General features: G+C 57.4%; 11 protein-coding genes across 11 annotated transcripts; 8 read left to right on the top strand and 3 right to left on the bottom strand.

Annotated features, from left to right (window-relative positions):
- Positions 1 to 43: 43 nt before the first annotated feature.
- On the top strand, positions 44 to 848 carry BDY17DRAFT_59823 (uncharacterized protein). The gene has a single exon (XM_033738543.1). It carries the CDS (start codon positions 72 to 74, stop codon positions 783 to 785), a length of 714 nt encoding a protein of 237 aa, XP_033585392.1. The 5' UTR covers positions 44 to 71; the 3' UTR covers positions 786 to 848.
- Positions 849 to 2,548: 1,700 nt separating this feature from the next.
- On the top strand, positions 2,549 to 4,641 carry BDY17DRAFT_59820 (uncharacterized protein). The gene has a single exon (XM_033738542.1). The coding sequence runs from the start codon at positions 2,681 to 2,683 to the stop codon at positions 4,562 to 4,564; it is 1,884 nt and encodes a 627-aa protein (XP_033585391.1). The 5' UTR covers positions 2,549 to 2,680; the 3' UTR covers positions 4,565 to 4,641.
- A 335-nt stretch (positions 4,642 to 4,976) lies between these two features.
- BDY17DRAFT_305888 (uncharacterized protein) lies at positions 4,977 to 6,567 on the top strand. The gene has a single exon (XM_033734940.1). The coding sequence runs from the start codon at positions 5,017 to 5,019 to the stop codon at positions 6,430 to 6,432; it is 1,416 nt and encodes a 471-aa protein (XP_033585390.1). The 5' UTR covers positions 4,977 to 5,016; the 3' UTR covers positions 6,433 to 6,567.
- Positions 6,568 to 6,771: 204 nt separating this feature from the next.
- BDY17DRAFT_258295 (ribonuclease H-like domain-containing protein) lies at positions 6,772 to 7,779 on the top strand (the record flags this gene model as incomplete). Its single annotated transcript, XM_033731761.1, has 1 exon — positions 6,772 to 7,779. One exon carries the CDS (start codon positions 6,772 to 6,774, stop codon positions 7,777 to 7,779), a length of 1,008 nt encoding a protein of 335 aa, XP_033585389.1.
- Positions 7,780 to 7,901: 122 nt separating this feature from the next.
- BDY17DRAFT_328332 (uncharacterized protein) lies at positions 7,902 to 8,476 on the bottom strand (the record flags this gene model as incomplete). The annotated part of the gene is made up of 2 exons (XM_033737827.1): positions 7,902 to 8,210; positions 8,270 to 8,476. 2 exons carry the CDS (start codon positions 8,474 to 8,476, stop codon positions 7,902 to 7,904), a joined length of 516 nt encoding a protein of 171 aa, XP_033585388.1.
- A 197-nt stretch (positions 8,477 to 8,673) lies between these two features.
- Positions 8,674 to 11,096, top strand: BDY17DRAFT_59720 (kinetochore CENP-C fungal-like protein). Its single transcript, XM_033738540.1, has 3 exons — positions 8,674 to 8,909; positions 8,967 to 9,100; positions 9,200 to 11,096. The coding sequence occupies exons 1-3, from the start codon at positions 8,815 to 8,817 to the stop codon at positions 10,882 to 10,884; spliced, it is 1,914 nt and encodes a 637-aa protein (XP_033585387.1). The 5' UTR covers positions 8,674 to 8,814; the 3' UTR covers positions 10,885 to 11,096.
- A 127-nt stretch (positions 11,097 to 11,223) lies between these two features.
- BDY17DRAFT_59696 (CAP Gly-rich domain-containing protein) lies at positions 11,224 to 12,887 on the bottom strand. The gene is made up of 2 exons (XM_033738539.1): positions 12,237 to 12,887; positions 11,224 to 12,046 (listed from the first exon to the last, which is right to left on the bottom strand). The coding sequence occupies exons 1-2, from the start codon at positions 12,483 to 12,485 to the stop codon at positions 11,564 to 11,566; spliced, it is 732 nt and encodes a 243-aa protein (XP_033585386.1). The 5' UTR covers positions 12,486 to 12,887; the 3' UTR covers positions 11,224 to 11,563.
- Positions 12,888 to 13,063: 176 nt separating this feature from the next.
- On the top strand, positions 13,064 to 14,794 carry BDY17DRAFT_59723 (uncharacterized protein). The gene has a single exon (XM_033738541.1). It carries the CDS (start codon positions 13,352 to 13,354, stop codon positions 14,489 to 14,491), a length of 1,140 nt encoding a protein of 379 aa, XP_033585385.1. The 5' UTR covers positions 13,064 to 13,351; the 3' UTR covers positions 14,492 to 14,794.
- A 339-nt stretch (positions 14,795 to 15,133) lies between these two features.
- On the top strand, positions 15,134 to 15,689 carry BDY17DRAFT_258523 (uncharacterized protein; the record flags this gene model as incomplete). Its single annotated transcript, XM_033731783.1, has 2 exons — positions 15,134 to 15,498; positions 15,566 to 15,689. Coding segments are annotated over 2 exons (489 nt in total), but the record flags the coding sequence as incomplete, so codon positions are not given.
- A 1,190-nt stretch (positions 15,690 to 16,879) lies between these two features.
- Positions 16,880 to 18,969, top strand: BDY17DRAFT_305880 (uncharacterized protein). Its single transcript, XM_033734939.1, has one exon. It carries the CDS (start codon positions 16,987 to 16,989, stop codon positions 18,889 to 18,891), a length of 1,905 nt encoding a protein of 634 aa, XP_033585383.1. The 5' UTR covers positions 16,880 to 16,986; the 3' UTR covers positions 18,892 to 18,969.
- On the bottom strand, positions 18,970 to 23,127 carry BDY17DRAFT_305879 (TRAPP II complex). The gene has a single exon (XM_033734938.1). The coding sequence runs from the start codon at positions 23,034 to 23,036 to the stop codon at positions 19,104 to 19,106; it is 3,933 nt and encodes a 1,310-aa protein (XP_033585382.1). The 5' UTR covers positions 23,037 to 23,127; the 3' UTR covers positions 18,970 to 19,103.
- Between the last annotated feature and the right edge of the window lie 197 nt (positions 23,128 to 23,324).

The following is a 23,324-nucleotide window of genomic DNA, read 5'->3' as shown; positions in this document are numbered from 1 at the left end:
CTTAAATGGGTATTTATATGTCGCAGTTCACACGGCTCTGCTCTGAACTACTGGACACTCGTTCGTCAACGATGGGTGATTTGTTGAACATCAATTTGTGTTTCACTAAAACTGACTACGTAGCCCCGCACGCACCCACTCCCCAACATGCGTCTCCCAATCCCACGTTCCGAACCCTGCTAATCCGGCAGCTCGAAGAAGAAGGTGAGCTTGGCAATGGTGTTGCCGTCAGCAATGCAGTTGGCCTTGTACGAGGCCGGGTAGTCGAGGTCCGTCAAGTACTCCAGGAACTCCTCCACCGCCTTTTGCCAGTTCTCCTTGGGGGGATCGTTGAGCGTCAGATACCCCTCCTCGAGATTGAGCTCGACTTCGGCGACGTAGTCCCCGAACGGCCGTACCGTCTCCACCTCCCTTCCATCGTTGGGGGCCATTGCGAGGTCTTCCTTGAACGTGTCGAACAGCTCGTCAGCGTCGTCTTGCCCGTACGCATCGGTATGCGCCTCCTGCAGCGTCACCTCGAGCGTCCATGTGCCGCCCATGGGAACGTTGAAGGACGTTCGGTCGCCCACATCGCGATCGAACACCTTGGTGGGAGGTTTGTTGATGCTTGGCGTGGCTTTGCTCACGACGCAATGCAATTGGGCGAGCAGGCAAACGAGCACGGAGGCCAGCGTTGCCTTCATGATTGCTGTACTGCTCGTGTCGAGTTGTGCAAAAGAATATGGAAGGTAGGATGCGCTGAGAGACGAAGAGAATATCTCGATGAAGGAGAAGACAAGTTCTAAGGTGGAAAAGGCAGGCAACTTATACCCGTGACCGCCCATGGAGTCGCACGGCGCGGGTGGGATCCAACTTACCTGGCACTGCTACCTCGACTGCGCAGCCGTTTACGTACTCGGTATGCTCACCCATCATGAATGCAACGGCGGTTGCGCGGCCTTCGATGCCAGCATGATTGATGGACTCGTCATACGCCCACTGCCAGCTCGTGGACCACTGCACCAGCGTAGCAATACGCAGGATTTGGAGATGCACATCGAGATCGTTGCGGCTAAGCGAAGCTCCATTGGGAGTTGTACGGGATATGGACACGTCGTGATAGGACCGGGGCCGAACGGAGTGAGGTCTGAACAGCTTCTGCACATCGACATCGTTGCTGCTAAGCGAAACTCCATTTGGAGTGTACGAAGCGTGAGCCCATCGTGATAGGACCGGGGCTGAACGGGGGGAGGTCTGTATTGCTTCTTGGTCAGTATTAGACTCTTCAATAGTGTGGCGTGGACGACGTGGCAATGAAGACTGACGGATTGCAGGTGAAGTTTGGCATTGCTTGGTCGACCGGTGCCAGAAGCGGAAGGTATAGGCTGCAAGATGTCGGATTACGAGAGCGAGCGCTGCCCCGTTCGATGGCTCTTCTGGTGCTTCGCAAGGCATCTCCAGCGCGTGCGGTATGAGCACGGAGGATAGGCTCGACGGCTGGCGAGCGGTGCAGGTGGCAAGCCTGTGATGATGTTTGATGGATCACTTGAAGGGGAGCGGCCGAGTTGGATGGAGGGATGAAGCTGGCCTTTTATTTAGACCGCCACCTCCACATCTCCACATTCCCGCCTCGCCTCGCTGTTCGCGAGGACTCTCATCTACTTTCCGCATTCGTGTATCATCAGTCATGAGGTGGCGGATGATTAACGGCGTCCAAAGGGATTCGGTGCCCTTGTATATATACTGCACGATCCCGCACCTGTTTCTGCACCTCTCGCTCCGCAATCTACGGCCTCGCAACACACCGATCTAGCGACTATTGCAGGATCACGACAGACCTGTCGGCTCTTGTCCCCCTGCGGTAGATCTTCACCATCTCTGCCTGCCCGGTCAATACTCCTCACCGGATTCTGCTTCGGGGGTCGGCACAAGACTGAACGAGCCGCCGGGAACTCGGTCAACTCTGGCGACGGGGACATGGACTCGCGGCCCTAATCATGAACACCCGGCGGGGGTTTCGGCGAAGCTTTTGCACCATGAATCGTGCCCGCCAGCTTACAAGACTGATGCCATCGGAACCCGCCCTTCCGGCCTGCCGTCGCCAGCACCTCGGCCGCAACGACGCTAAAGACCCCATGCTACAGTAGCCTGTACCTTTACAAGCCATGCAAGCCTCCACCTCAGCCGCCGAAACTTTAACCATTACATAAGATCGGTGGAGCACTTGGCGTACCAAACACTTCATCTGTGTCGTTCAATACCACAAGTCGAGCAGTTCGGTGTGCTCTCAGGACAGAGATGAATTGCGCAAAGACTCGGATCACCCGATCACTGGGCGTGTCGCGACTCCGTTGGAACTCGCATCGGACAACGGCTTGCGGCCCTCAGTGTGCGCGGCGGAGGCAGTCTAGTTCACGAAGACCGAGAACCGACATGGACATACTTTGATCATCCATGCGCCTAGCCCACCTGTCTATCGGAGTCAGCCGCGGATGCAAAGAGCCCTATGTCCTGCGGCACACAGCTGCGTGGTAGCTAGCCCTGCCGGCTTACTCATTTCTCAAGTAAGTTCGTGTTGATTCTCGTTCCCTCTCTTCCATGCACGTTTTCCCAGCATGCCGCTTCTTCTCATGACCAGTCGCTTCTCAAATTGAAGCTAGGATCCTCGGAAGTTCTGCTCGGCCTGTATGACAGGTTGGCAATGCCATCCCCACTGGATGACAAGCATTCTGTGAGCACCACTACACAGGAATTCGACGAAGAACTCGAGAAGCTCCCGGCTATACGAGTACTGCCAATAGGCGGAATCGTTGGCGATGTGTCTTCCACACCCCGTCGTCCTCCTGGACTTATAATACTCTGGAAAACGTTAAAACGCTACGCACTGAAGCTTTGGCCGCACGCTGTAATCGACGAACCGCGAAGCTGGCAGCAGTCATGGGTTCGATTTGGTCCGCTATCCGGTCTCCTCAGCCTACTAATTGCCGCCACCTCGATGGTCGTCGCCCTCGGATTATTGGTCGGTGCCGATGGACAAGACGTGGAAGGCTGGCTCGCTCCGCCGTCAACCTACCTTGCTCTTTGCACGTCGGTAGCCAACTTGTCAGTGCGTTACGCAGCCATGCAGGGCGTCATTATTGCCTGGTGGAGGAGAGCTTCCGAGGGCAGCACATTGCAGAAGCTTCAGTCGGATTGGCGGTCGGGCACTTCGATTCGTGGAGCCGTCACCGCTGGCCGAGCGATGGGTTTGCTGGGACTGGCCTGCATCTTCGCGACCACCGTCGAAATCGGTGGTCCCCTTCTCCAGCGTGCATCCACTGCACATGGCCTTTCGCGTCCCACGACCATCTCACTCGATGTTCTAATGGCCCCCGAACTCCCAACTGGCTGGTCCGGCGTATGGTTCACCACCTCGGATTACCCGCTTCCAAACTACTATGCCAATCCTGCTTTCAACGCTACGTATCCTTCCGCCGACGGATGGCTTGAGAGCAATATCATATGTCAACAAGGCGGGTGGTCACCAGACGGACAATTAGGCAATGCTCCAACGCAATGGTGGGACAATGCACCCGCAAAAGGTGTAGTGCGCGGATGCGCCGGTACATGTACTGCGAAAATCCAAGCGCCTGCTCTCTTCCCGACATCGTGTGAGACGCGCACCGTCATTTCACAATTGGATTCGCCGTACGACGCAGCAGCCGCGAATGGCGAGTTTGCGCCGCCTCTGGCCTCGGAAGGTTACATATCTACAACTAGCCTTCTGGTCCAGGAACCGAGAATCACCGAAGGCATCAACCTCATCACTGGCTTCGTCACTCTCAACTCGAGCTGTGAAGGCGAGTTTGTGTACAAGACTTGTACCTTTGAACCTGGCATCGGCGAGTACGAGATCGTCGTCCAAAATGACGAAGTCGACATGGTCTCTTTGGCGGCCCCGTCGTTTGTTGCACTGGCAAATAACTCGGGCATCAGTCGCTCGCCCACAACTGTCAATGGAGGTACATACCGGTCCACACTCGCCGGCGTGGTATACAGTATGATGTCGAGATGGAACTCGTACGAAGCCTTCTATCCAACCTTCCCCGATGGGAAGACAGTGTATGGCACCATCGGAATTTACCAATCCCAACCAATGATGAAATACCAAGGCAACAGCACCTGCGCATCCCTTCCGGACCCGTACGACGGCATGGTGAGCAGCCTGAATAAGTTGATGTTCTACCTCGGAAGCCAGGCCGCCACGACGCTCGACGCTTCGTATCTGCACGCCACCCTCGATCCCGGGCTTTCTGTAAACAGCACCACGGTCGGACAAACGCAGGAAACTGTGACTGTGTACCGCACCGACTACTGGTACTTCTGGGGAGCTGCGTCGGCCGTGCTTGTATCCATTGCTTTCATCTTACCCACGTACTGGGGTTGGTCGAGGCTGGGAAGACCGGTGTCCCTTTCACCCCTCGAGACGGCCAAGGTTAGTGGGATCCATACCAATCTGTTCCCTGGAACGAGGCTAATCAAACTAATGTCAGGCTTTCCAATCGCCCTTGTTCGCGGACTGCAATTCGAATTCCAACGGCCTTGACTTGGCGGCTGCGAAGGGCAACACTCACGTCAGGTACGGCGCGGTGGCTGGCGCGAGGTCGCAGCTTGCATTCACGCATTCACATTTGGTGTCTCGGCCTTTGGATGGCACGCGCTTTGACATATGAAGTCTGAGAACCCTTGCGTTTGCCTGTACTAACGATCGCCGCACGAATTGAGGTCCGGATAATGGAGATGTGAATGCGTTACGTAGAATGGAAATTCATTGTCCAACACTTCTGATTGATAGATTCGTAGCTCCAAGTTTTGAGCCTTCTTGGAATGCAAAAATGTACCCCTGCCATTGGATGCCCCGTTGTGCTGGAGGATGATGCGGTTGTCAACTTCCCAATCCGGCTAGATCCCCTTCCCGCAGCCGTAGCATCAGCATCTCGACTCCATCTCACCCATCACTTCCCTCATCCACACGAGTGCTAATCGAAAGCTGCGAACATGGATGCGGTAGAGGCATCAGGTCGCGTGCACGATGTCGCGACCATGCTGCGCGCGCTCGTCGCCGCGCCATATCCCGAGCTAGCTTCACCGGAAGACATGAAAAAGAGAGCCTCCGTGGCGCTCGTGATTCGAATCAAACCGTCTTACGCTCATTGGCCTTCATCCACGTCCAAAGCGAATGATCTCGATTCATTCTTCGAGCAGGAATGGGTGCAACACGGCGATCCCGAAGTCCTCTTCATCAAGCGTGCATCGCGGAAAGGCGACCGGTGGACTTCGCATATTGCTCTTCCGGGCGGAAAGCGGGATCCTACAGATGCCGATGACCAGGCTGCTGCGATTCGAGAGGCTCTTGAGGAAGTCGGTTTAGATGTTCTTGAGCATGGAATTGAGTGTGGGAATTTGCCTCAGAGGGTAGTGACGACTCATTGGGGGAAGAAGCCATTGCTCATGCTGTGTCCATACGTCTTCCTCTTGACGAGACACGACATTCCGCCGCTGAAGCTGCAACCGACAGAAGTGGCATCAACACATTGGGTGCCGATTCGCAGTCTGCAAGACCCCAGATCGAGGACGGTGGCGTTCGAGGATGTGAGCAGTCGGTTGGCCAGCCAAGAAACTGGGGTCAGGAAGTGGATGCTCAGCATGATTCTGGGCAAGATGGTGTTTGCCGCTATCTCTCTCCTTCCAACAGAAACGCTACATTCCGCCGAAACGCCAATACAAGAAACACAACTTCAAGACAACCGCTTCGCTCACGCAACATCGTACGACCGCCTTCGAAAAGCCGCTCTGAGAGTATGGCACGCCGATATTTTCAACCAGTTTCCACCCGCACATCCCCCTGAAGGCCCTCTACTACTCTGGGGCCTCACACTAGGCGTGATCTCCGACTTCCTCGACATAATACCCCCGCACAACGCCCTCACACTCTGGACATATCCCAACTTTACCCCTCTCGACGTCCGCTTCGTCGTCTGGCTCATGACCTACAACTTCAAACTCCGCAAGCGAGTAGAGCTCCAATCCGGCTCCGAGTTCCTCTCCAACCCCTCTTTCGGGTACGCCTCGGAATCCGCAGCGCACACTCCGTCTCCCAGCAGTATCAGCTCTTCCACAGTGCTCGTGGAGCGACCGGACGAAACGGGCTTCCACGGGTTGGGGACGGGGATTCATGTTGGGCCGGGGATGAGGAGTAAGAAAGCCGCGGTCGCGACTATGCTCGAAGGGTGCGTGGAACGTGTTGCTTCGTGTACGCTGCCGACCATCACTAATCGGGCTAGATATTATGATATTGTGCGCAAAGCGGTGGGTGTGGCGTTGGTGGGGAGACTGGGCATGGTTGCATTGTTGGTGCTACTGGCTTGGAGGAGGCTTGGTAAGAGCGGCATCAAGAGGTTTTTGGGGCGATAGATGTGCATGGAGTGTCTGTACGATGGCATGCTTTCAGGTTTGAGCGTACAGGCTTGTGGAGTTGAATAGAGATCTGATAGATTTTCAATTGGTAACCTGTAGACTGCTTACAAGATGACATAGCTCTGATACATGATCTACATGCCAAAAGATGAGCAAGAAGTGATAGTGTTAAAACAATGCGAATGTACAGCATTGGAGGCCCAAGCCTTGCGCTCGGATGCCCTTGCCGAAAGCCGCGCCGCGACACTCCACTTAACGCGTCCCTCACGCGCGTCGAAGACCGCACTTGTCGCATCCACTCACGGAACTCCTTCATCACATCAACAACGCTTCAACATGGAAGACAGCCAAGAAGACCGAGTAGACTCTCAAGATGTCGCTCAAGAGACGCCCGCAGAAAATGTCTTCATCCCACCATCCATCGTGAAATCGCAAGTCCTCTCCGGAGCGAGCTACACGCACCACTCCGCCATCCCACCATGCATCGCAGCAGACATGACGACAGAATGCGTGCTCGGAGTGGACGAAGCAGGGCGCGGACCTGTCCTTGGGCCCATGGTCTACGCCCTCTACTACCTCCCCATCCCCCTGCACAAATCGCTCCTGGCCGAAACCCACCACTTCGACGACTCCAAAGTCCTCACGCCCGCTGTGCGCTCCGACCTCATGGAGAAAATCAGCACTCCCGGCACCGACCTGTTCGCCAACGGCGGCTGGGCCACCCGCCTCATGTCCGCGCGCGACATCTCCGCTGGCCAGCTGCGGCCTAACGGCACGTACAATCTGAATGCGCAAGCTATGGATGCCACCATTGCGCTCATTCAGGAAGTCCTGGATTCCGGTGTTAATGTGCGGGAGATTTACATTGATACTATTGGACGCCCGGAAGTGTACCAGAAACGGCTGGAGAGGATTTTCCCCGCGCAGGCGATTACGGTCGCGAAAAAGGCGGATAGTTTGTACCCTTGTGTCTCTGCTGCTTCGGTGTGTGCGAAGGTGACGAGGGATGCGGCGCTGGATGTGCTGTACACCGCGTACAGTGCTGCGGAGGAGAGTGGAGAGGTGGCCTGGGGTTCGGGCTATCCTTCCGATGCGCGGACGACGAATTGGCTGAAGGAGAATATAAATCCGGTTTTTGGGTGGGGGAATGAGTGTCGGTTCAGCTGGGGCACGGCGAAGGAGATGCTGGAGGTTAAGGGGGCGCCGTGTAGGGTTGATTGGCCGGAGGAACACGATGCGGGGGATAACATGAAGTTGACGGGATTCATGTTTGGGGCCGAGGAAGAGAAAGAGGATGAGCTGGTGACGTGGTTTGGCAGACGGGTGGACGAGACAGTGTTTTGAGGTTGAGCCTGACAGGTGCGCTTCGAACCGGACATTCACGTCTCTGGTCGGGAACAGGCCATACCACGAAGAACCCCCCGCCGCAAGACCCGCAACGGCCTCCACCACGCATGCATCGCCAATCAATATCTGAATCCGATGCCCAAGCAGACACTCGTCGCCAACCAGCTATACTCCAAATACGACAGCACCTCCAACAGCCGCTCCGTCATCTCTTCCGCCTCGTTATACTCCTCCATCAGCGGCAGCGGGACGCGGGTCGACACATCTTTCCCTTTGCTGTTCTTGTACGGCGCCCAGTACTTTCGGACATGGTTGCGGGCGAAGAGTATGCCGACAAGCATGAGGGGCGAGATGGAAAGCTGGAGCCCGAGTGGGATGTATTGAGGTATGGCGATCATGACTATCGCCGAGACGCCGGATGCGATGAGCTGGAGGGTCATAGGTTAGCTAGGTGTACAGAAGGCAGAGAGAAGGGTACAAGACGTACAGTGAGAGCTGCAGTCGCTTGAGTTGTCCGTGTCAAGAACAAGTGATCCTCAACCACCTTTGACCATTTCGCGGCCTTTTTCGTGCTCTCCTCATACATGCGCAGGTTCCGGATTGCAACGTAGGAGAAACGGGCGCCGTACAGACAGAGTAGAAGCTGGGAGATGTGGCCCATGCGCAGCGCGCCGGGCTTGTCGTAGTCAGACATCCTGGTGTCGTGTGATCGATTGCAAGAGGGTGATGTGGAAGAGGGCGGAATGGCATCGGGAGTAAATAGCACCCGCCAATGAGATGCAGTTCACGACTTATGTCAGCGGGCTGGGGTTCAAGGTCGGGATCGGCCGCGTCGCACTAGCTCGATCGGGGGTAAACAAAGACTCCCCACCAAGCAACACATGCACTTCACTGCTCTTCCCACCACACCACTCCTGTCGCATTAATTCCACGAAACGTCCCACGCCGATCGCTGCGTCACTTTCTCACCATCGGCGTCGCGTACACACCGCCAAACTGGAGCTGGACAAGGAGAACCGCCCGCCGCGCGGAATGGCGCTGGCGGAGAAGAGGAAGACGAGAGGCGGCACGCCTGGGCGACCGCAGAAGAAGGGGAACCAGTATTTCGAGATTGGCAAGGTTGGACGGTAGGCGATTGGAGATATGCGCGAGTGTACAAGACAGGAGACTGATGAGAAACATAGAAAAACCGGCATCACGCTCGAAGACAAGGGGATTCGCGATGAGAATGGGCTCGAGCCGATGGAGCACATCTTCTCCTCGCCCGTTCGTAAAGTGGACGAGGGGAGTGACGATGGTGATGTTTTGATGCAAGAGAGTGAGTGCGATCGGGTGAAACGCGTGAAATCGCGCGCGATGCCTCGTGAATCACCAGGCTACGACGCAATGCGCCCATCACTAACACCACATTCTCCAGGCTCCGGCCCCGAAGTCGACATGACCCTCATAGCGCGGAAAACGCCGCGTCTACCACCTCCACGAGCCTCTACTCCCAAACACACGAACATTGGATCGCCCAAGCGCATGTCTACCGGCAGACCATACACCCAACGACCCGCGGAGCGCGAGGAGCGGGAGGACAGCCCTACGCGACCGCGCACTCAACCTCCCACGAATCGCATGCTTGATTTCAGCGCGGATAACGTGCATCAGAGTATCGAGAAACCGAGTCCGTTCAAGCCGAGGCATGCGTTGAGGCGATCCACTGCGCCGCAAGATCTACCCTCCTCACCTTCGCGGCCTGCTGCGCAATCGATTGTTGAGGTTGAAGACGATGTGGCCGAGGAGAACGATGTACAATTGGTGGACGATGCGCCGATGCCACTGGATGAGGATGATCACTACGTCGCGCTGCCCGATGAGCAGGACGTTGAACTCGATGAAGCACAGGCTGGAGCGGCGCTAGAACCTCCGACGGAAGCTCCGATGCAAGATGAGTCCATTGACCACGATCAACACATGGACAGCCCAAGCATGCCCCGATCAGGCTCGAGTGGGAAACGAGATCGATCTGTGCTAGAGAATGACGAAGTAGAACATGAGCAAAGTGCTTTTGACTCGCGGTTGGACGACTCGGCACCGGCGAGCAAGAAGCAGCGTGGCAAGCAGGCGAAGCAAGTCACCATTCACCACCGAAACGGCGAAGACGAGACGATAGATCCAGCACTGCTCGCCGGCGGCGACATGTACGAACCTGCCCCCACCCTCGAAGCCGCTCTCGCGAAGGGCACCAAAGGCAAAGGAAAGAAGGGCAAGATCCTCAAAGATAAAGACGCCAACCGCGGTGTGCGAGCTCAAAGTCAGTCAGTCAGAATCCACGAGTCTCCCTCGAAACTCCGCGCAGGCAGCCGGCAGGGCAGCACTGGACCCGTTAACAACTTCCACCTGCGCGCCACCACTCCCTTCGAAGACGCAGGTGAGCGCGTGTCACGCTTCGGCCGAAACTTGATCCAGCCGTTGAAGTACTGGGCGAACGAAACGCGCATCTGGAACCGCGGGACGATTGAAGGCATCGTGCGTGCAGAAGAGGTGTCGAAACCCAAGCGAAAAGTACCGAAGAAGAAGAAGAAGCGGGCAGGCAAACTGGACGATATCGAGGAGGAGAACAGCGATGCGGAGTCGGTGATGGCTGATGAATGGGAGGACGAAGTGGGCGTCATCGCAGGCTTCGTTGCAAACTGGGATACGGAGACTCAAATGGGCAATGCGGAAGATCTGATACGAGAAGGTAATGTGTCGCCTACTATCGCCCCACCAATGCTTTTGCTAACCCTCACAGACCTCGCCTTCGCCTCCTCCTCCATTGTCACGCGCGACGTGGCCAACTCGGACTTCCGCTACGCGAAAATCATGACGCTGCCCTTCTTCGGCGCGGGGCTGGTGGAGCTGCCGCCCGAAGCGACGAAGCGCGTCAAGAACAGCCGCAAGATGCACATGTGCTTCTTCGTGCACGCGGGCAAGGTGATGGTGGAGATTGGCGCGGCGGGCGTCAAGGACGTGACGCAGTTTGCCATTGCCAAGGGCGGGGTTTGGGTGGTGCCTAGAGGTGAGTGCTTTTTGCTTCTTTTGCTTCTTCTTGCGTTTCTGGCCCCTCTGGACTAGCTCTGCCTCTGCCTCGATCGATGCCCATTTCTGCAGCACTTGCATCCGACGAGTGGATGACGGAAGCGCCTCGGCGGTCAGCGCGAAGTGGTGTGCGAGCAGTGTCATTGTGCGACCAGGCGTTCGAATAAACGCATCCACGCGCGCACCCGTCCACCTGCTGCAAAGCAAAAGCAGCAGGGGGAAGGTCGCACCGTGTAACGCGCCAACCACCTCATCCGGGGCCGGAAAGCACCAAACCCGTGACTCCGGACGGAACAATCGGGACCTTTCTCTGGCATGTGCCAACGCCGTGTCACCACACTTGCAGGCCAGGGCCGAGCTGGATCTGGATATGGCGGCTTGTGTGCTTTTCTTTGTGTTTTTTGGTGTTACTTTGTATTGTCCTTGTTGCTGACGAGAGATTTCTGTGGCAGGCAACAATTACGCCATTACGAATGAGTCGAAGACGACGACTGCAAAGGTCTTCTTTGCGCAGGGATGCGAGTTGGAGGCGTTTGCTGGCGCGGCGCAGTAGTAAGCGCTTGATTTGGATGAGTGTGCTGAACGGCGTCGTCGGCCTGTGTACGTTGACGAAGGGTTGATTTTTGGAAAACGAAAAGGCGTTTGCGGGATACCCGTGAGAAATTGACCTTTCTTCTTTCTTGACTGTTCGTGCACGATCGGCGTGCTCCCTTCTTCAAAACTCCTCATCCTCGCCCAACTCATCCAAGACCTCAAACTCCCCCACCTCCACCCTCTCCGGCCGGACAAACACCCCGCAATTCCCCCTACACTCAAAATACCTCGTCCCCTTGACACTCCCATCGTTCTTCCCCGTAGGCTCATCAAGCTCCACCCCAATCCACGCCCCCACCCCAGGAATCTCATCCACATCACCCACAAACCTCACCGTCCCGCGTCGCGAATCGGAGTCCGGGAGTAAACGACAGCGCGCGTTGAGTGTGATATGTCGCTCCGCCACTTCGCGGTAGGAGGCGGCGGCTTTTTGCTCTTCGATGCTGGGCGCGGCGGGGTCGAAGCGGCCTAGGTGGTTTGCTTTTTTCCATGCGAGTACGCTGTCGGTGCGGGCTTCGTAGGCGTCTGGAGGGAGTTCGTATTTGGGGACTGCGGAGACGTCGGTGTAGTTTGGTCGGAGGCCGGGGGGGCGGGTGTCTGTTACCTGGGGGTGGGTTAGAAAAGTTCAGGTTCCGGGTGCTTGGTGGTTTGGAATTTCTCTGAATGAGATATGGTAATGGAAAGAAAATGCTTTTGGTGGGCACGGCTGGTAGGCTGGCTAGCTTTGCCGTGGTGAGATAACAAGGCCATGGCCCATTGCGATAGAAATGGAATGAAATTCATCGTCAACCTACCACGACTTCCGCATAAGCCTGCAGAGGCCAGCGTGCCAGGAGCGTGGCATCCTCATCCGCCGCCTCGATGGGCAAGGGGCGCTGCGAAGCAAGCTTGAGACTCAATCGCTGACAGCTGGCGGGAACGCCAGTGATGGGCTCCAGACGAGCCTTGAACTGCGAGATGGACCATGCGGGCGAGATGCGGCGCTCGGAGGAGGAGTTGTCCGAGGAGATTTGGAGGGGGATGTCGGCGGCGGTAGCGGCCATTATTTGGGCTTGGGGTTCGGTGGGAAGGATTGCAGGTGGTGATGTTTGGGACCGGATGAGGAAGGTCCCTGGGCTGATGATGTGATGAATGGATGTGGATGATTTTAGGGTTTGTAATTGCCTGGTTTGGCAGGCGAGTGGTGAGTGGGAATTGGAAACTTTGCACGTGCGAAGGGTTACGAGAGAGATTTCTAGTGGCGACGAATGAGGATGCGAATTGGCCGAATTGGAATGTCATTCGTCGCACAGATCTGTGTTCACAAGATTGATGGACGAAGGTGAGAGACATTTCACATGCATGTCAACCACATGGGGCGGCACGTGAGCAAGACGTCAGTCTAGCGGTCGCCAGATCGACAACGTGTACCCCCTTCACCGCCTGGAACGGGATGATGCCGACGGGACGGCACAGAGGAAATCATAATAATGAACAGGTCAACGATCCATACTCTGCACATCCCAGCCCCAGCCCCAGCCCCCGATTGACTGTGCTGTCGTTTGGGCGGAGGTTGAAGGTTGGTAGGGCGGGGCGTCACTAATGCACGCAACGGGCCAGCATGCCATGCAAATGCATGCAATGCTTCGCTCCCAAGCGAACTCCCGATCTGTGCGCGCGGCCTTGTTCTGGAAAGGAAGGGCCGGGCAGTTGGCTGACAAGCGAACGCCTGTGCATGAACATTCCATGCAGCTATCAAAAGCGAGCCACCGTCAGCCATCGTTCCGCTCGATCACGCATCTTCGCTGCTTACTGCGCCCGGTAGTTCTCACGCGAGGGCGGCGCACGACTCGCCAGGCAACCATTCTTCTGCGCCCTCTCTGACACGGGTGTTACGAGATGGACAATGTGTACGCCCGAACGGACTTGAATGGAAGGTGCGTGCAGAGCAGGACGGCGACGGACGGTGCCAACGCAGCTCTCGTTCACCGCCTCGCCTCTCCCCTCTCCAATTGGTCGATTCGATGAGCGACCATCGTGTGCTTGTCGGGGTGTGCCCCTCTGCTCCACACACCTGCAGCATGGCCCGCGCCGCGCGATGATTGCTCTCCAAGAACCTCGACATCTCTGCTCCACTCCCGCCCACTCTCCCTCCACTCGTTCTCTCCTCGCCTCTCCGCGCGTGCATGTACCTACCGACCCTTCCCAAGCTCGACCTGCTGCACCTCCCGTTGCCACGCCGGGCGCGCGCTCTAGCCTGCATCACGAACCATCACTCGTCATCTTATCAGCCTCCCGTCCCCCTCCATCCTCCTCGCGCCTGTTTGCCATCGGGCTAAATGGGCCGGGCCATGCGCGCAAGGCATCCCTGCGAACCATGCTTGGCCAGTGGTTTGTGCGATTCCTCCATTCGACATCTCACCCACCCACCCACCATCTCGCCGTCCAAGCTAGGCACCCCATCATCCACCCATCGTCCGAAGCTTCCGCCCCCCTCCACCATCGTTGGCGCCATCGCCTCCTGCTGTTCCATTGGACTAATCTGCCCGTCACATATAGCCTGCCCAGCGGCGCGCTTCCAATCCCTCTACTGCTCCCCACCCCCAGCCGCCTCCCTTGCTTGGCCAGCACTAATTCGCCGCCCCTCGACTATCTCTCTTCCCCCCTTTGCCCCGTGTCATTGGTCCGTCGAGCAAGCCGTGAACGCTCTTCGGGAAGGGCGCGTGTGCGTGCCCTGCCGCATGTCCTGCATCGCCCGCCTGATCCTTCACTTGCATGCATGCATGTTCTTCCCCAGCGTACCGTTGGATACACCTCGCCGCTGCAGCCCCGGCTCCCATACTTGTTGATCTCGCAATCCTTCCCTCACTTTCCTGCCGTCGTGTCTCGGCTCTCGCGGCGGAGAGATCTTCCCATCCGCAGTGCACATCTCGCTTGGCGCTGCCCGTGTTACGTCAAGGCACATGCATTCGTCGCTCCACCGCCACTCGAGAGGCGTGGTTATTGTCTGCCGACGCAGCACCGCCGCCGCATAGTCCCCGCGCCCCGGCCGCGGTCCCAGCATTCTTGACACACCACCCGTGTGACGGAGGCGCCTGCATTGCCCACTGCTGCATGGTAGATCCCTCGGGGGTGGGGTTTACATCACGAGGCTAAACGATTGACGAAGCCTGCATTGCATTGCATATCTTGGGTGGAGACTCTCTTGCATCGAGACTGCGAGCGCCGGGCGTGGCGGGTGTAAAATCCGTTCGATGATCTCGACGTCGACTGCTCTCTTCCAACTTTACCGTCGATCAACGACGTCTGCAGAGGATTTCCAACAGACGGAGGCGTTCGTCGACAAGTTGCATATTTTCAACGACTCGTTGGAGTAGCACACGGCCGCATAACGATCCCGAGTACATTGCATATCCATCTGGCCCTTCCAACACGGTCGGCTGGTCGCAGTGCCAGCACAACCGTCAAGGTGGATATCAACTCGCTGGTCGAGCGACCACCGCGACCAAGGTCACCCGGCAATGTCAGCGTCGCATCGAGGACATCGACCAGCAGCAGAGGCGGCGACGGCACCACGCGCTCGATCCGTACATCGTCCGGAACGACGGTTTCAACGTCTGCACCAGCCGCACCGGAGGCGTCACAGCAACAGCACGTCCCTCGCAGTCACGCAAAGATGCCGACGGCAGCATATCCGCCCCCGTACGCGGTGATGCACTCTCACTACCCGCTCGTCAACGGATACCCTCCATTCCCCGGCCACGCCACCTCGGATCCCAGGCATTCCCACCCCGTCCAGTACCCGTTAGCAGTGGGAGGGGCAAGCAACAAACGACTTGCACCCGCACAACCTCACCCATCGGAGCCGCCTGCCAAGAAGAAGCAATCGAAATGGACGGCCGGGGAAGACGCCGAGATTATTCGCCTCCGACTCGAGGGGAATAAGTGGGAAGACATCTCCCATCAACTGCCCGGTCGAAGCGCGATTAGTTGTCGTCTGCGATTCCAGAACTACCTCGAACGACGATCGGAATGGGACGAGGAGAAGAAGAACAAGTTGGCGCGGCTGTATGAAAGGTACGACGCGTCTTTGCGCCTTCCAAATGACTCTTATCGTTTCCGCACCTGCTAACGCGTCCGATAGATTCAAAAAAGACATGTGGGAGAAGATTGCAAAGGAGATGCAAATCCCGTGGCGCGCAGCGGAAGCCATGCACTGGCAAATCGGCGACATCGAAATGGCGCAGCGCGCCAACGTGCCCGTCTTCCACCTCGGCGGCGGCGGCGGAGGCGGCCACGGCAGCGCGCCCTCCATCGACGGCAGCATAGGTGGGCGCGGCGAGCACAGCGACCCCTCCTCCGAACGCGCCGAAAGCATCTCCCCGACCTCCATGACGGCCGCCGCGGCCCGCCTCGCGCAGCAGCAGCAGCAGCACCACCAGCACCACCAACCCCACATCTCCTACCCTCCCATGCACGGCATGCAGCGCGTCTCGAGCCACTCCCACAGCCACAGTCTCCCGCACATTCCCATCATGCACGCCTCCCAGCCCATCTCGCCCGTCGACTCCCGCAGCAGCGCCGGCAGCGGAATGCCAAACGGCATGCTCATGAGCGCAGGAAGCGGAGACGGCTCATCGCCCCCTTACTCGCAACATCCGCGGCGGCGCGCGGACAGCGCGCGCTCGGTGCCGTCGGTGTCGATGGTTAGCCATCATCCTTCTTATGCGCACGCGCCTCCGCCTCGACCTAGCAGTCGCGCGACGCTGCCTCCTCTGGGCGATTTGGCGGGGCCGCATTCGTCTTCGCCTCCGCCGCCTTTGTCGGCGCAGCGGGAGGGAGGGAGGATTACGTTGCCGCCGGTTGTTACGTTGCCTGAGGGTGCGAGGAGGTGAGTTGCGATGGGAGAAGGAGGGGACGAAGAAACACAGCGCTCTTTTGATTTGATATTACTGGCATTGCTATTCATTCGTTGCTTCTTGCTTCTTACGCGCATTTTGCTTTTTGACATGAGACGTGTGGATGAGACATGACCTTCATTGGAAGCGAGCATGAGTGAATGAGGGGACGGAAAGTTCTTTGATTGTAGCATAGCATTTGTGACGCGGGTACGATTGTGACGATTCTTTTTGGGCCGAGGTGGCATGATTGCGGTGAGAGGGAGATATATACAGATGTTGAATTGATGGAGCCTGCGATGTTGATTGCGCCTTGCCTTGAAGCTTCTGGGAATGCTCCAGTGGGCTTGAGCAGACTGTATGGCTCAATAGCAGCATCAGATGATCTATTCTGTGGCGTAGAAAGACGGCTCAGCGGCGTGCCTTGCGTCTGCATCTCTTCGAAGACATGGTGGTAGATATATCGATACCTCGACTTTTGACTTGACGCACAGCACTTCTGTCACGACGCGCGAACGACACGATGTCGGGAAAGCCAATGCCTGCCATGAACGCGATACTATTACGGCCATAAACATGAATCAAACGAGATGAAACACCCCCATACTCGCAGGGAGGATCGTCGCGAACCACGCCCCTCCCATGCGCAAGCCAACAACGGGCAAAAATGGAAGACAAAGACGACGACGCCGCCTCACTCTCCACCTGCCTCCTGCAATGGGTGCAATCCTTCCCCAACATCCCACCCGCACACAACCTAGCAGCCCTCTCCGACGGCCTCACCCTCTGGTCCATCCTGCAATCCATCGACCCGTCCTACTTCACCGGCTCCCTGCCCGAACCCCACGTCACCCCCTCCAGCGACTGGACGCGCAAATGGCAGAACCTGAAGCACATCGAGAAGGCCGTGGCGCTCTACTACCGGGACGTATGCAATGAGTTGGGAGAACATGTGGGCGGGGTGGCTGCGGTCGCGGTCCCGGATGTGCAGGCTATTGCGGCGGAGGGCTCGGTGGGGGATTTGGAGAAGTTGATTCTGGGGATTATTCGCGCCGCGATGGCGGAGCCGGAGTCGAATCAGAGGATGGCGCAGAGGTTGATGGGGTTGGGGAGGGGGACTGCTATGGTTATCGCGCACGAGTTGCGGGCTATGGAGGAGAGTGATGGGGAGGAGGGGGAAGAGGAGGATGATTTGGAGTCTCGGCCTTCGAGTCGTGGGGATGTGAGGGACCGGATTGACGCCGAGGGTGCGCAAGCCCAGCCGAAGACGAACGGTGCGTCGAAGATTGCACCCGCATACCAGGATCCACTGCTACAGCGAGAGGAGGAATTACTCAAAGCGCAGGCTACCATTGACAAGATGGAGGCTACGCATGGCGAGGTACTCCGCCAGCTGCAAGAACTACGCGGCGAGAAGGAGAGTCTACAAGAAGCATTCAACGCCTACCGCGACGAAATCGAGAGCAAAGGCCGGAAAACCGCAGGCGATGACGCATTCAAAAAGCTCCAGCGGCAAGCAGACAACGATCGCGCATACATCGAGGACCTCGAAGACCAACTGCAGTCCTCGAAATCCACAATGGAGAACTTTGAGCGCGATATCCAACGGTACAGAGACGACGGTGAAGGCACGCAGACGCTGCGGGACGAAGTGCAGCTTCTCAAAGCCGACAACGCCGATTTGACGCAGCGCATCAAAGCGAATGAAAATCTCAAGAAGAAGATCCAGACGCTGCAGGAACAGGAGACGGCGAATGCATCGCTGCGAGACGAGATCAAGCACGCCAATGAGCGGGTGGAGGGCGTGGATCGGCTGAAGGAGATTCAAGCGGCGTTGGAAAAGGAGATTATTGAGAAGCAGGGGCTGATCAGGAATCAGGAGTATCAGATCAATGAGCTCACCACCATCCGCAGACACGCAGAGTATGACGCGAGGATGTTGGCGCAGAAACTGCAGGAAGCACGCGAGCGGCACGAACGCGATCACGAGACCATCCAGGGGCTGAGAGGCAAGCTGAAAGACCCCGATTCCGACGAGCAGACGATTGCAGACGTGGAATCCAACGACAAGCCCCCGTCGTCGGACTCTGCCGCTGCGACTCCAACCACGGCGAACAATGAAAACACAAAACACTTAGCAGAGAAAGTGACCCTCCTCCAACAACAACTCGAAACTGCCGATCTCCGCCTCAAACAAGCGTCCGACCGCGCCGCTACGCTCGAAGACCAACAACGCCTCGACTCCTCCAAAAGCCTCGAAGACCAACGAACAGCCTCGGCGCAAGTCGAAGAACACGAGCGGACGATCGCCCAACTGCGAAAAGAGCTCGAGGCGTCGACAGCAGCCAAGCAGATGACGGCGGCTGCAGAGGCTCCTGCGGCACCGGCACTCCCGCAAGATCTCGCTGCGCTGCGACGCGAGAACCATCTCATGGCTACGGCGTGGTTTGATTTGTCTGCGCGCATTCAGGATAATGGCGTTTCGCTGGGGCGGAGGAGGCAGGAGCCTAAGAGTTGGATTGGAAGGCAGAGGAGGCTGGTTGGGCCTCATGCTGCTGGGCTGGGGAACTAATAGTGCGCAAGACTTGTCGCCTTGTTCGGGGAGACGGAGTGGATGTTTCGTGTCTTATTTGAATGATTCTATAGGCTATATACCCCCTTTTGTCGGCACGCACGCACGCATGGAAGGATGCAAGGTGCCCAATTCATGTCCGTCGTATCATACTCATCTCATCGCGCCATCTCCAAGATCACTCATCATGAACCAGCAGCACATACGCTCGTCTAAACAACCCTCAACCTCAACTTCTTATGCGCAGTCCACAACTGCCCCAACTCCGCCTCCTTCCCCCTCCCCACCGCCCCCTTAACCACAACCTCCAACTCCACAACCCCACTCAGCAGCGGGCAAAAATCGAAATCCACATGGTGCTCTGTGCCCTCGGCCACAGGCGGGACGAGACGATGTTGCGCGCCGGCGACGGCAATGCGGCGCTGCATGTGCTGCGCGTCGGAGGAGAGAAGGGAGTGCGGGATAAGGTGGACGATGAGGGCTGTGCTGCGCGGGGCGCGGTTGTACAGGTGGGCGCGCAGGGTGATGAAGGTGCCTGTTTTTGCGCGGGCTTTGGACGTCGTGGGGGTGATGGTTGATGTTGTGGCGTCTGTTGCTTCGCTTTTGGCATCGTCGTCGTTGTTGTCGGCGGGCTCGTTGGTAGAGGGGAGGAGTTCGAGGCTGAGACTTATTGCTGCTCCGATTACGACGTCGCGGACTTCGTCGCCCATGGTTAGATTCGACAGGTTCACCCACCCCGTGCGCTCCTCCCCTTCCACCTCCCAATACACCTGCAGCCGTTTAAGCAACGCAGCACGCACACTGACAGGCTCCAAATCCTCCTGCGTAAGGAACATGGAGCGCGCAACAGGCATGAAAACCCGCTGAATCTGGCCCGGCGCCAGCACGCCTTCGTGGTTGTGGCAGCGGCGGGGCTCGGCGGATTTGAGCTTGAGGTCGGCGACGAAGCAGCTGTAGAAGAGGGCTTTGGCCCAGATGTTGGTGACGTCGAAGGCGAGGACGAAGGAGTACTCGCCGTTTTCGGCGATGTCGAGGGGCAGGGCGTCGAGGCGTTGGACCTGCAGGGCGGAGTTGACGGTTAGGTGGATGGGGATTGTGAGGAGGCGGGCGTATTGGGTGGGTGGTTCGGGGTCGGTGGTGGCGGTGCTCGTAGTGCTGGTGTAGGAGAAGAGGAGTTGGACTTGGGACACGTTGTCTACGCCTGTGGCGTCGAAGGTGAAGGTGACCGTTTCCCCGGGCGGGATGAGGGTGGTCTCTGTTGATTCCGAAGTCTGGCTGGAGTCCTCTTCGATGGCTATCTCTTGCAGTTGGACGGCATCGTGGCTGCTTACTATCTTGAAGATGTTCGCGGGGACGTCCGAAGTGTTGCGCAGGGTAAGGTGCACTTCGCAAACCTCGCCATTGAGGAGCATGAGGCGGGAGTCGTGAATGGAAGACGTGTCGAGAATTATCGTTGGCTGCGGTTCAATCACATGAAGCAGAACCTCGACAGGCTCGGCTGCACTGGTCTTCTGTCTGTCCTTCGAAACGCTGAGCGCGCCAAACTCTTTGTTCAGTGCCGGAGCCGACGCTTTCCAGGGCTTACTGATGATCGAAAAGGCCCGCTTGCGGCACGCTTGTATTTTGACTTGACAGCCGGTAATCTTGCATAGCCCAGTATGGGCTGGCGAGACAGACAGATTGATGCGCTGGATGCCCATGGGGCTCAACGTGAAGCGCGCATGAGTTGTCTGCAGCTCCACGCCGTCGGTGATGAGCTCGATCGATTCCACATCCACGGACACATCGTAGGGATTCTGAAGGGTGATACGACAGACCGACATCTCCTCCCGAACAAGGATCTGCGTTGTGCGCGCCTTGTCCGCGGTGGTGGGACGGCTCGCATTTGGGTCGTACAGAAGAGGGTTGGTGGCAGAGCCTGCGATAGCTCCGCCAATCTTTACCTTAGTTAGATCGACGACCCCCTGATCGGGCGCTGCTGGCAGGAATTCGACATCGCGAATGAGAAAATCATCCCAATAATCCGCTTCGAGATCCTTGATGCCCAGACTTCTCGACATGCCGACCGTCCGGGTGATGGCAGTGATGCATCTGGCTTGTTCGTCCTTGCTCAGAATGGTGGGTTTTCCGGCTGGATCAGCATCGACGGCGCCATTGGGCCCAAACACTCTCAGCATCGATGCATTCACTCGTAGCACAGCATGTGGGTAAGGGGCTGCTTCGCAAAAGGCCGCCAGCGCTCGCATGATGTCCAATTTGAGCGCTTCGTTGCCGAAATATAACGCATCGTACACTGTTGGCTCAGACACACGCGTAGAGTCCATCGACACTCCGTATATCGCGGCAAAATCGGACATCATCTGCTCAAGCCCGTCGCTTCCTTCTGAGCCTGAAAATAGACTGTGGGCGCCAGCATCGACTGATAGACTGGCGGCAGGGTGGATACCCATCTCTGCAGCGCCTCGTTTCCGCGCCGACGTTAGAGCCCCGGTCAGCTTGGCCAACATGTCTTTGATTGCGACTGCTTCTCTGCGATTCATGTGGACCATGGCATACACCGAGGAAATTCCCGAGAGTAGTCCCGCTTGCTCCGCCACGGAGAGATTCTCCTCGTTCTGAGGGTGAAGGTTGGAAAGTAGGTCGGACAATGTGCTTTTGAAAACATCTCCGGCTAGCTTGGCAGTACGAGGTTGCCGGGGTGAGTGAGGTGCGGAATCTGACGGAAGGAGACTGTTGCTAAAGGTCTCTTGCGCGAAGACACCTCCGGTATTGTGCAGAATGGCGAGCAGCTTCGAGAAGCGAATGGTGGCTTCAGCAACCGACACATAGGGCAGTTCGAGCGATCCTTCGCCAGAGCTGTACATGCCCAGAATCAAACGGAGTAGATCTGGCAGGGTTGCAGCGAGCCGAGCCGATGAAGATGGCTGTCCGTCTGAAGAGACTCGAAAATCTGCCGCCAAGTTTACCGAAGGACGCTGAGCATGACCAGAGGTGGACTTTTCGGGGGCATAGCAGATGGAAGGAATAGTAAAATCCAGCCCAGTCCAAACATGAAGCAGCAAGCAAACCACGATTCCTTCCAGACCTTTGGCATGCCATAGCGAATCGGATAGCGCGCGCGCTCTGGTGGTGTGTTCGACGAACATGTGCAAAGCCTCATTCCACTGACCGGCCAGCAACTGGATGGAGGCCATAACGAGACCCACCCGAGCTTTGCCTCGACTCTTGAGCTTTTCCTGGGATGCTACCGAGCCAAACCCCTGCATAGAAGCTCGGTCTTGGCTGGATTGGCGTGAGTGTGATGACTTGTTGTAGCTCGGCCGGCTCTCTGGCAATGAGGGTCGAGTTGCTGTAGCTCCGTTCCCAAGAATCTCAAATGATGTCGTTGCTCGGATGTCACTGTTGAGAGGTGGTGACTTTGGACGCAGGTCTTCCACAGACTTGACCGGGCTCGAGGGCTCAATGATTTGGGGTGGACTGGCACCATTTATGGGGGGCGTTGGCGTCTCATGCTCCCTCTGTAGAGAAGATCGTTGAAGGCTGCGAGCGGTCTGGCCGGGGGTCTGCACTCCTGGCGAAGCGGACAAGGCACGAGCATACGTGCTCAGTTCGACCAAGAAGCGCGCAGAGAAATCGCGTGCTGCAATTTGCAGCGATGTGCCCAGCTGCTCGTCTTCATTGCGAATATAGATCACATCAGGGTGCGGTGTGGAAGGAAGATTGTCGCCATCGTGGCAGACAAGTATCTGCCTGTGGACGACACGCGGGTGTCGCTCTCGCAATTGCCCTGTGACCGCTCGCAGCTCTTCCTCAGCACCATCTTGCCCAGCAAACAGCCCATCTTTTACGCCGAGCACCAGCAAGGGCTCACGGTAGAGCTCGAAGGGAGACAGTTGTAACTGCTGCTGACCGGGGAGGGATGTCGTGTAGTTGAACAGTAAGGAGCCGCGGGGGAAAGCGTTCGGAGAGAGCAACAGCTCATTGTCCTTGACATAGTCCTGCAGAGCAGACAACGGTACAACGGCTGCTTCGTGCTGAAGCCGGTGTACAAAGGCGAGGAATCTCGAGCGTGGCAGCTGTCCGATGGGTAGGACTAGCACGCGAATGTGAGCTGGCGCGAGGGGCGAGAAGCGGTCTGCTGCCATTGCCCATCTTCCTCTCCTCCCTTCGCATCACCGCCTGGTCGCCGGGCCGTAGATGGAGGTGCGGAAGATGTTGGCAATGGATCGCCCGTTGATGCTTCGCTGCCCAAGCTTCACCGCGGGGAGCACGCGTGTCCGCTTCGGGGCAGGCGTGGCGGGAAGGTCCGTCCGGGAGCTTCTCCACATCGTTGCATGCATTCGGGCGGCCTCACCTCATCTCACCGTTGAACCTACCCAGCCCTCCCGACATTATTGTGAACATGATGGTCATTTTACTCCGCGGAGGCTAAG

Source organism: Neohortaea acidophila, assembly GCF_010093505.1.
Source record: "Neohortaea acidophila strain CBS 113389 unplaced genomic scaffold BDY17scaffold_13, whole genome shotgun sequence".
Classification (NCBI taxonomy): domain Eukaryota; kingdom Fungi; phylum Ascomycota; class Dothideomycetes; order Mycosphaerellales; family Teratosphaeriaceae; genus Neohortaea; species Neohortaea acidophila.
Note: the sequence above shows the minus strand (reverse complement) of the source record. Positions and strands in the feature narration are given on the sequence as shown.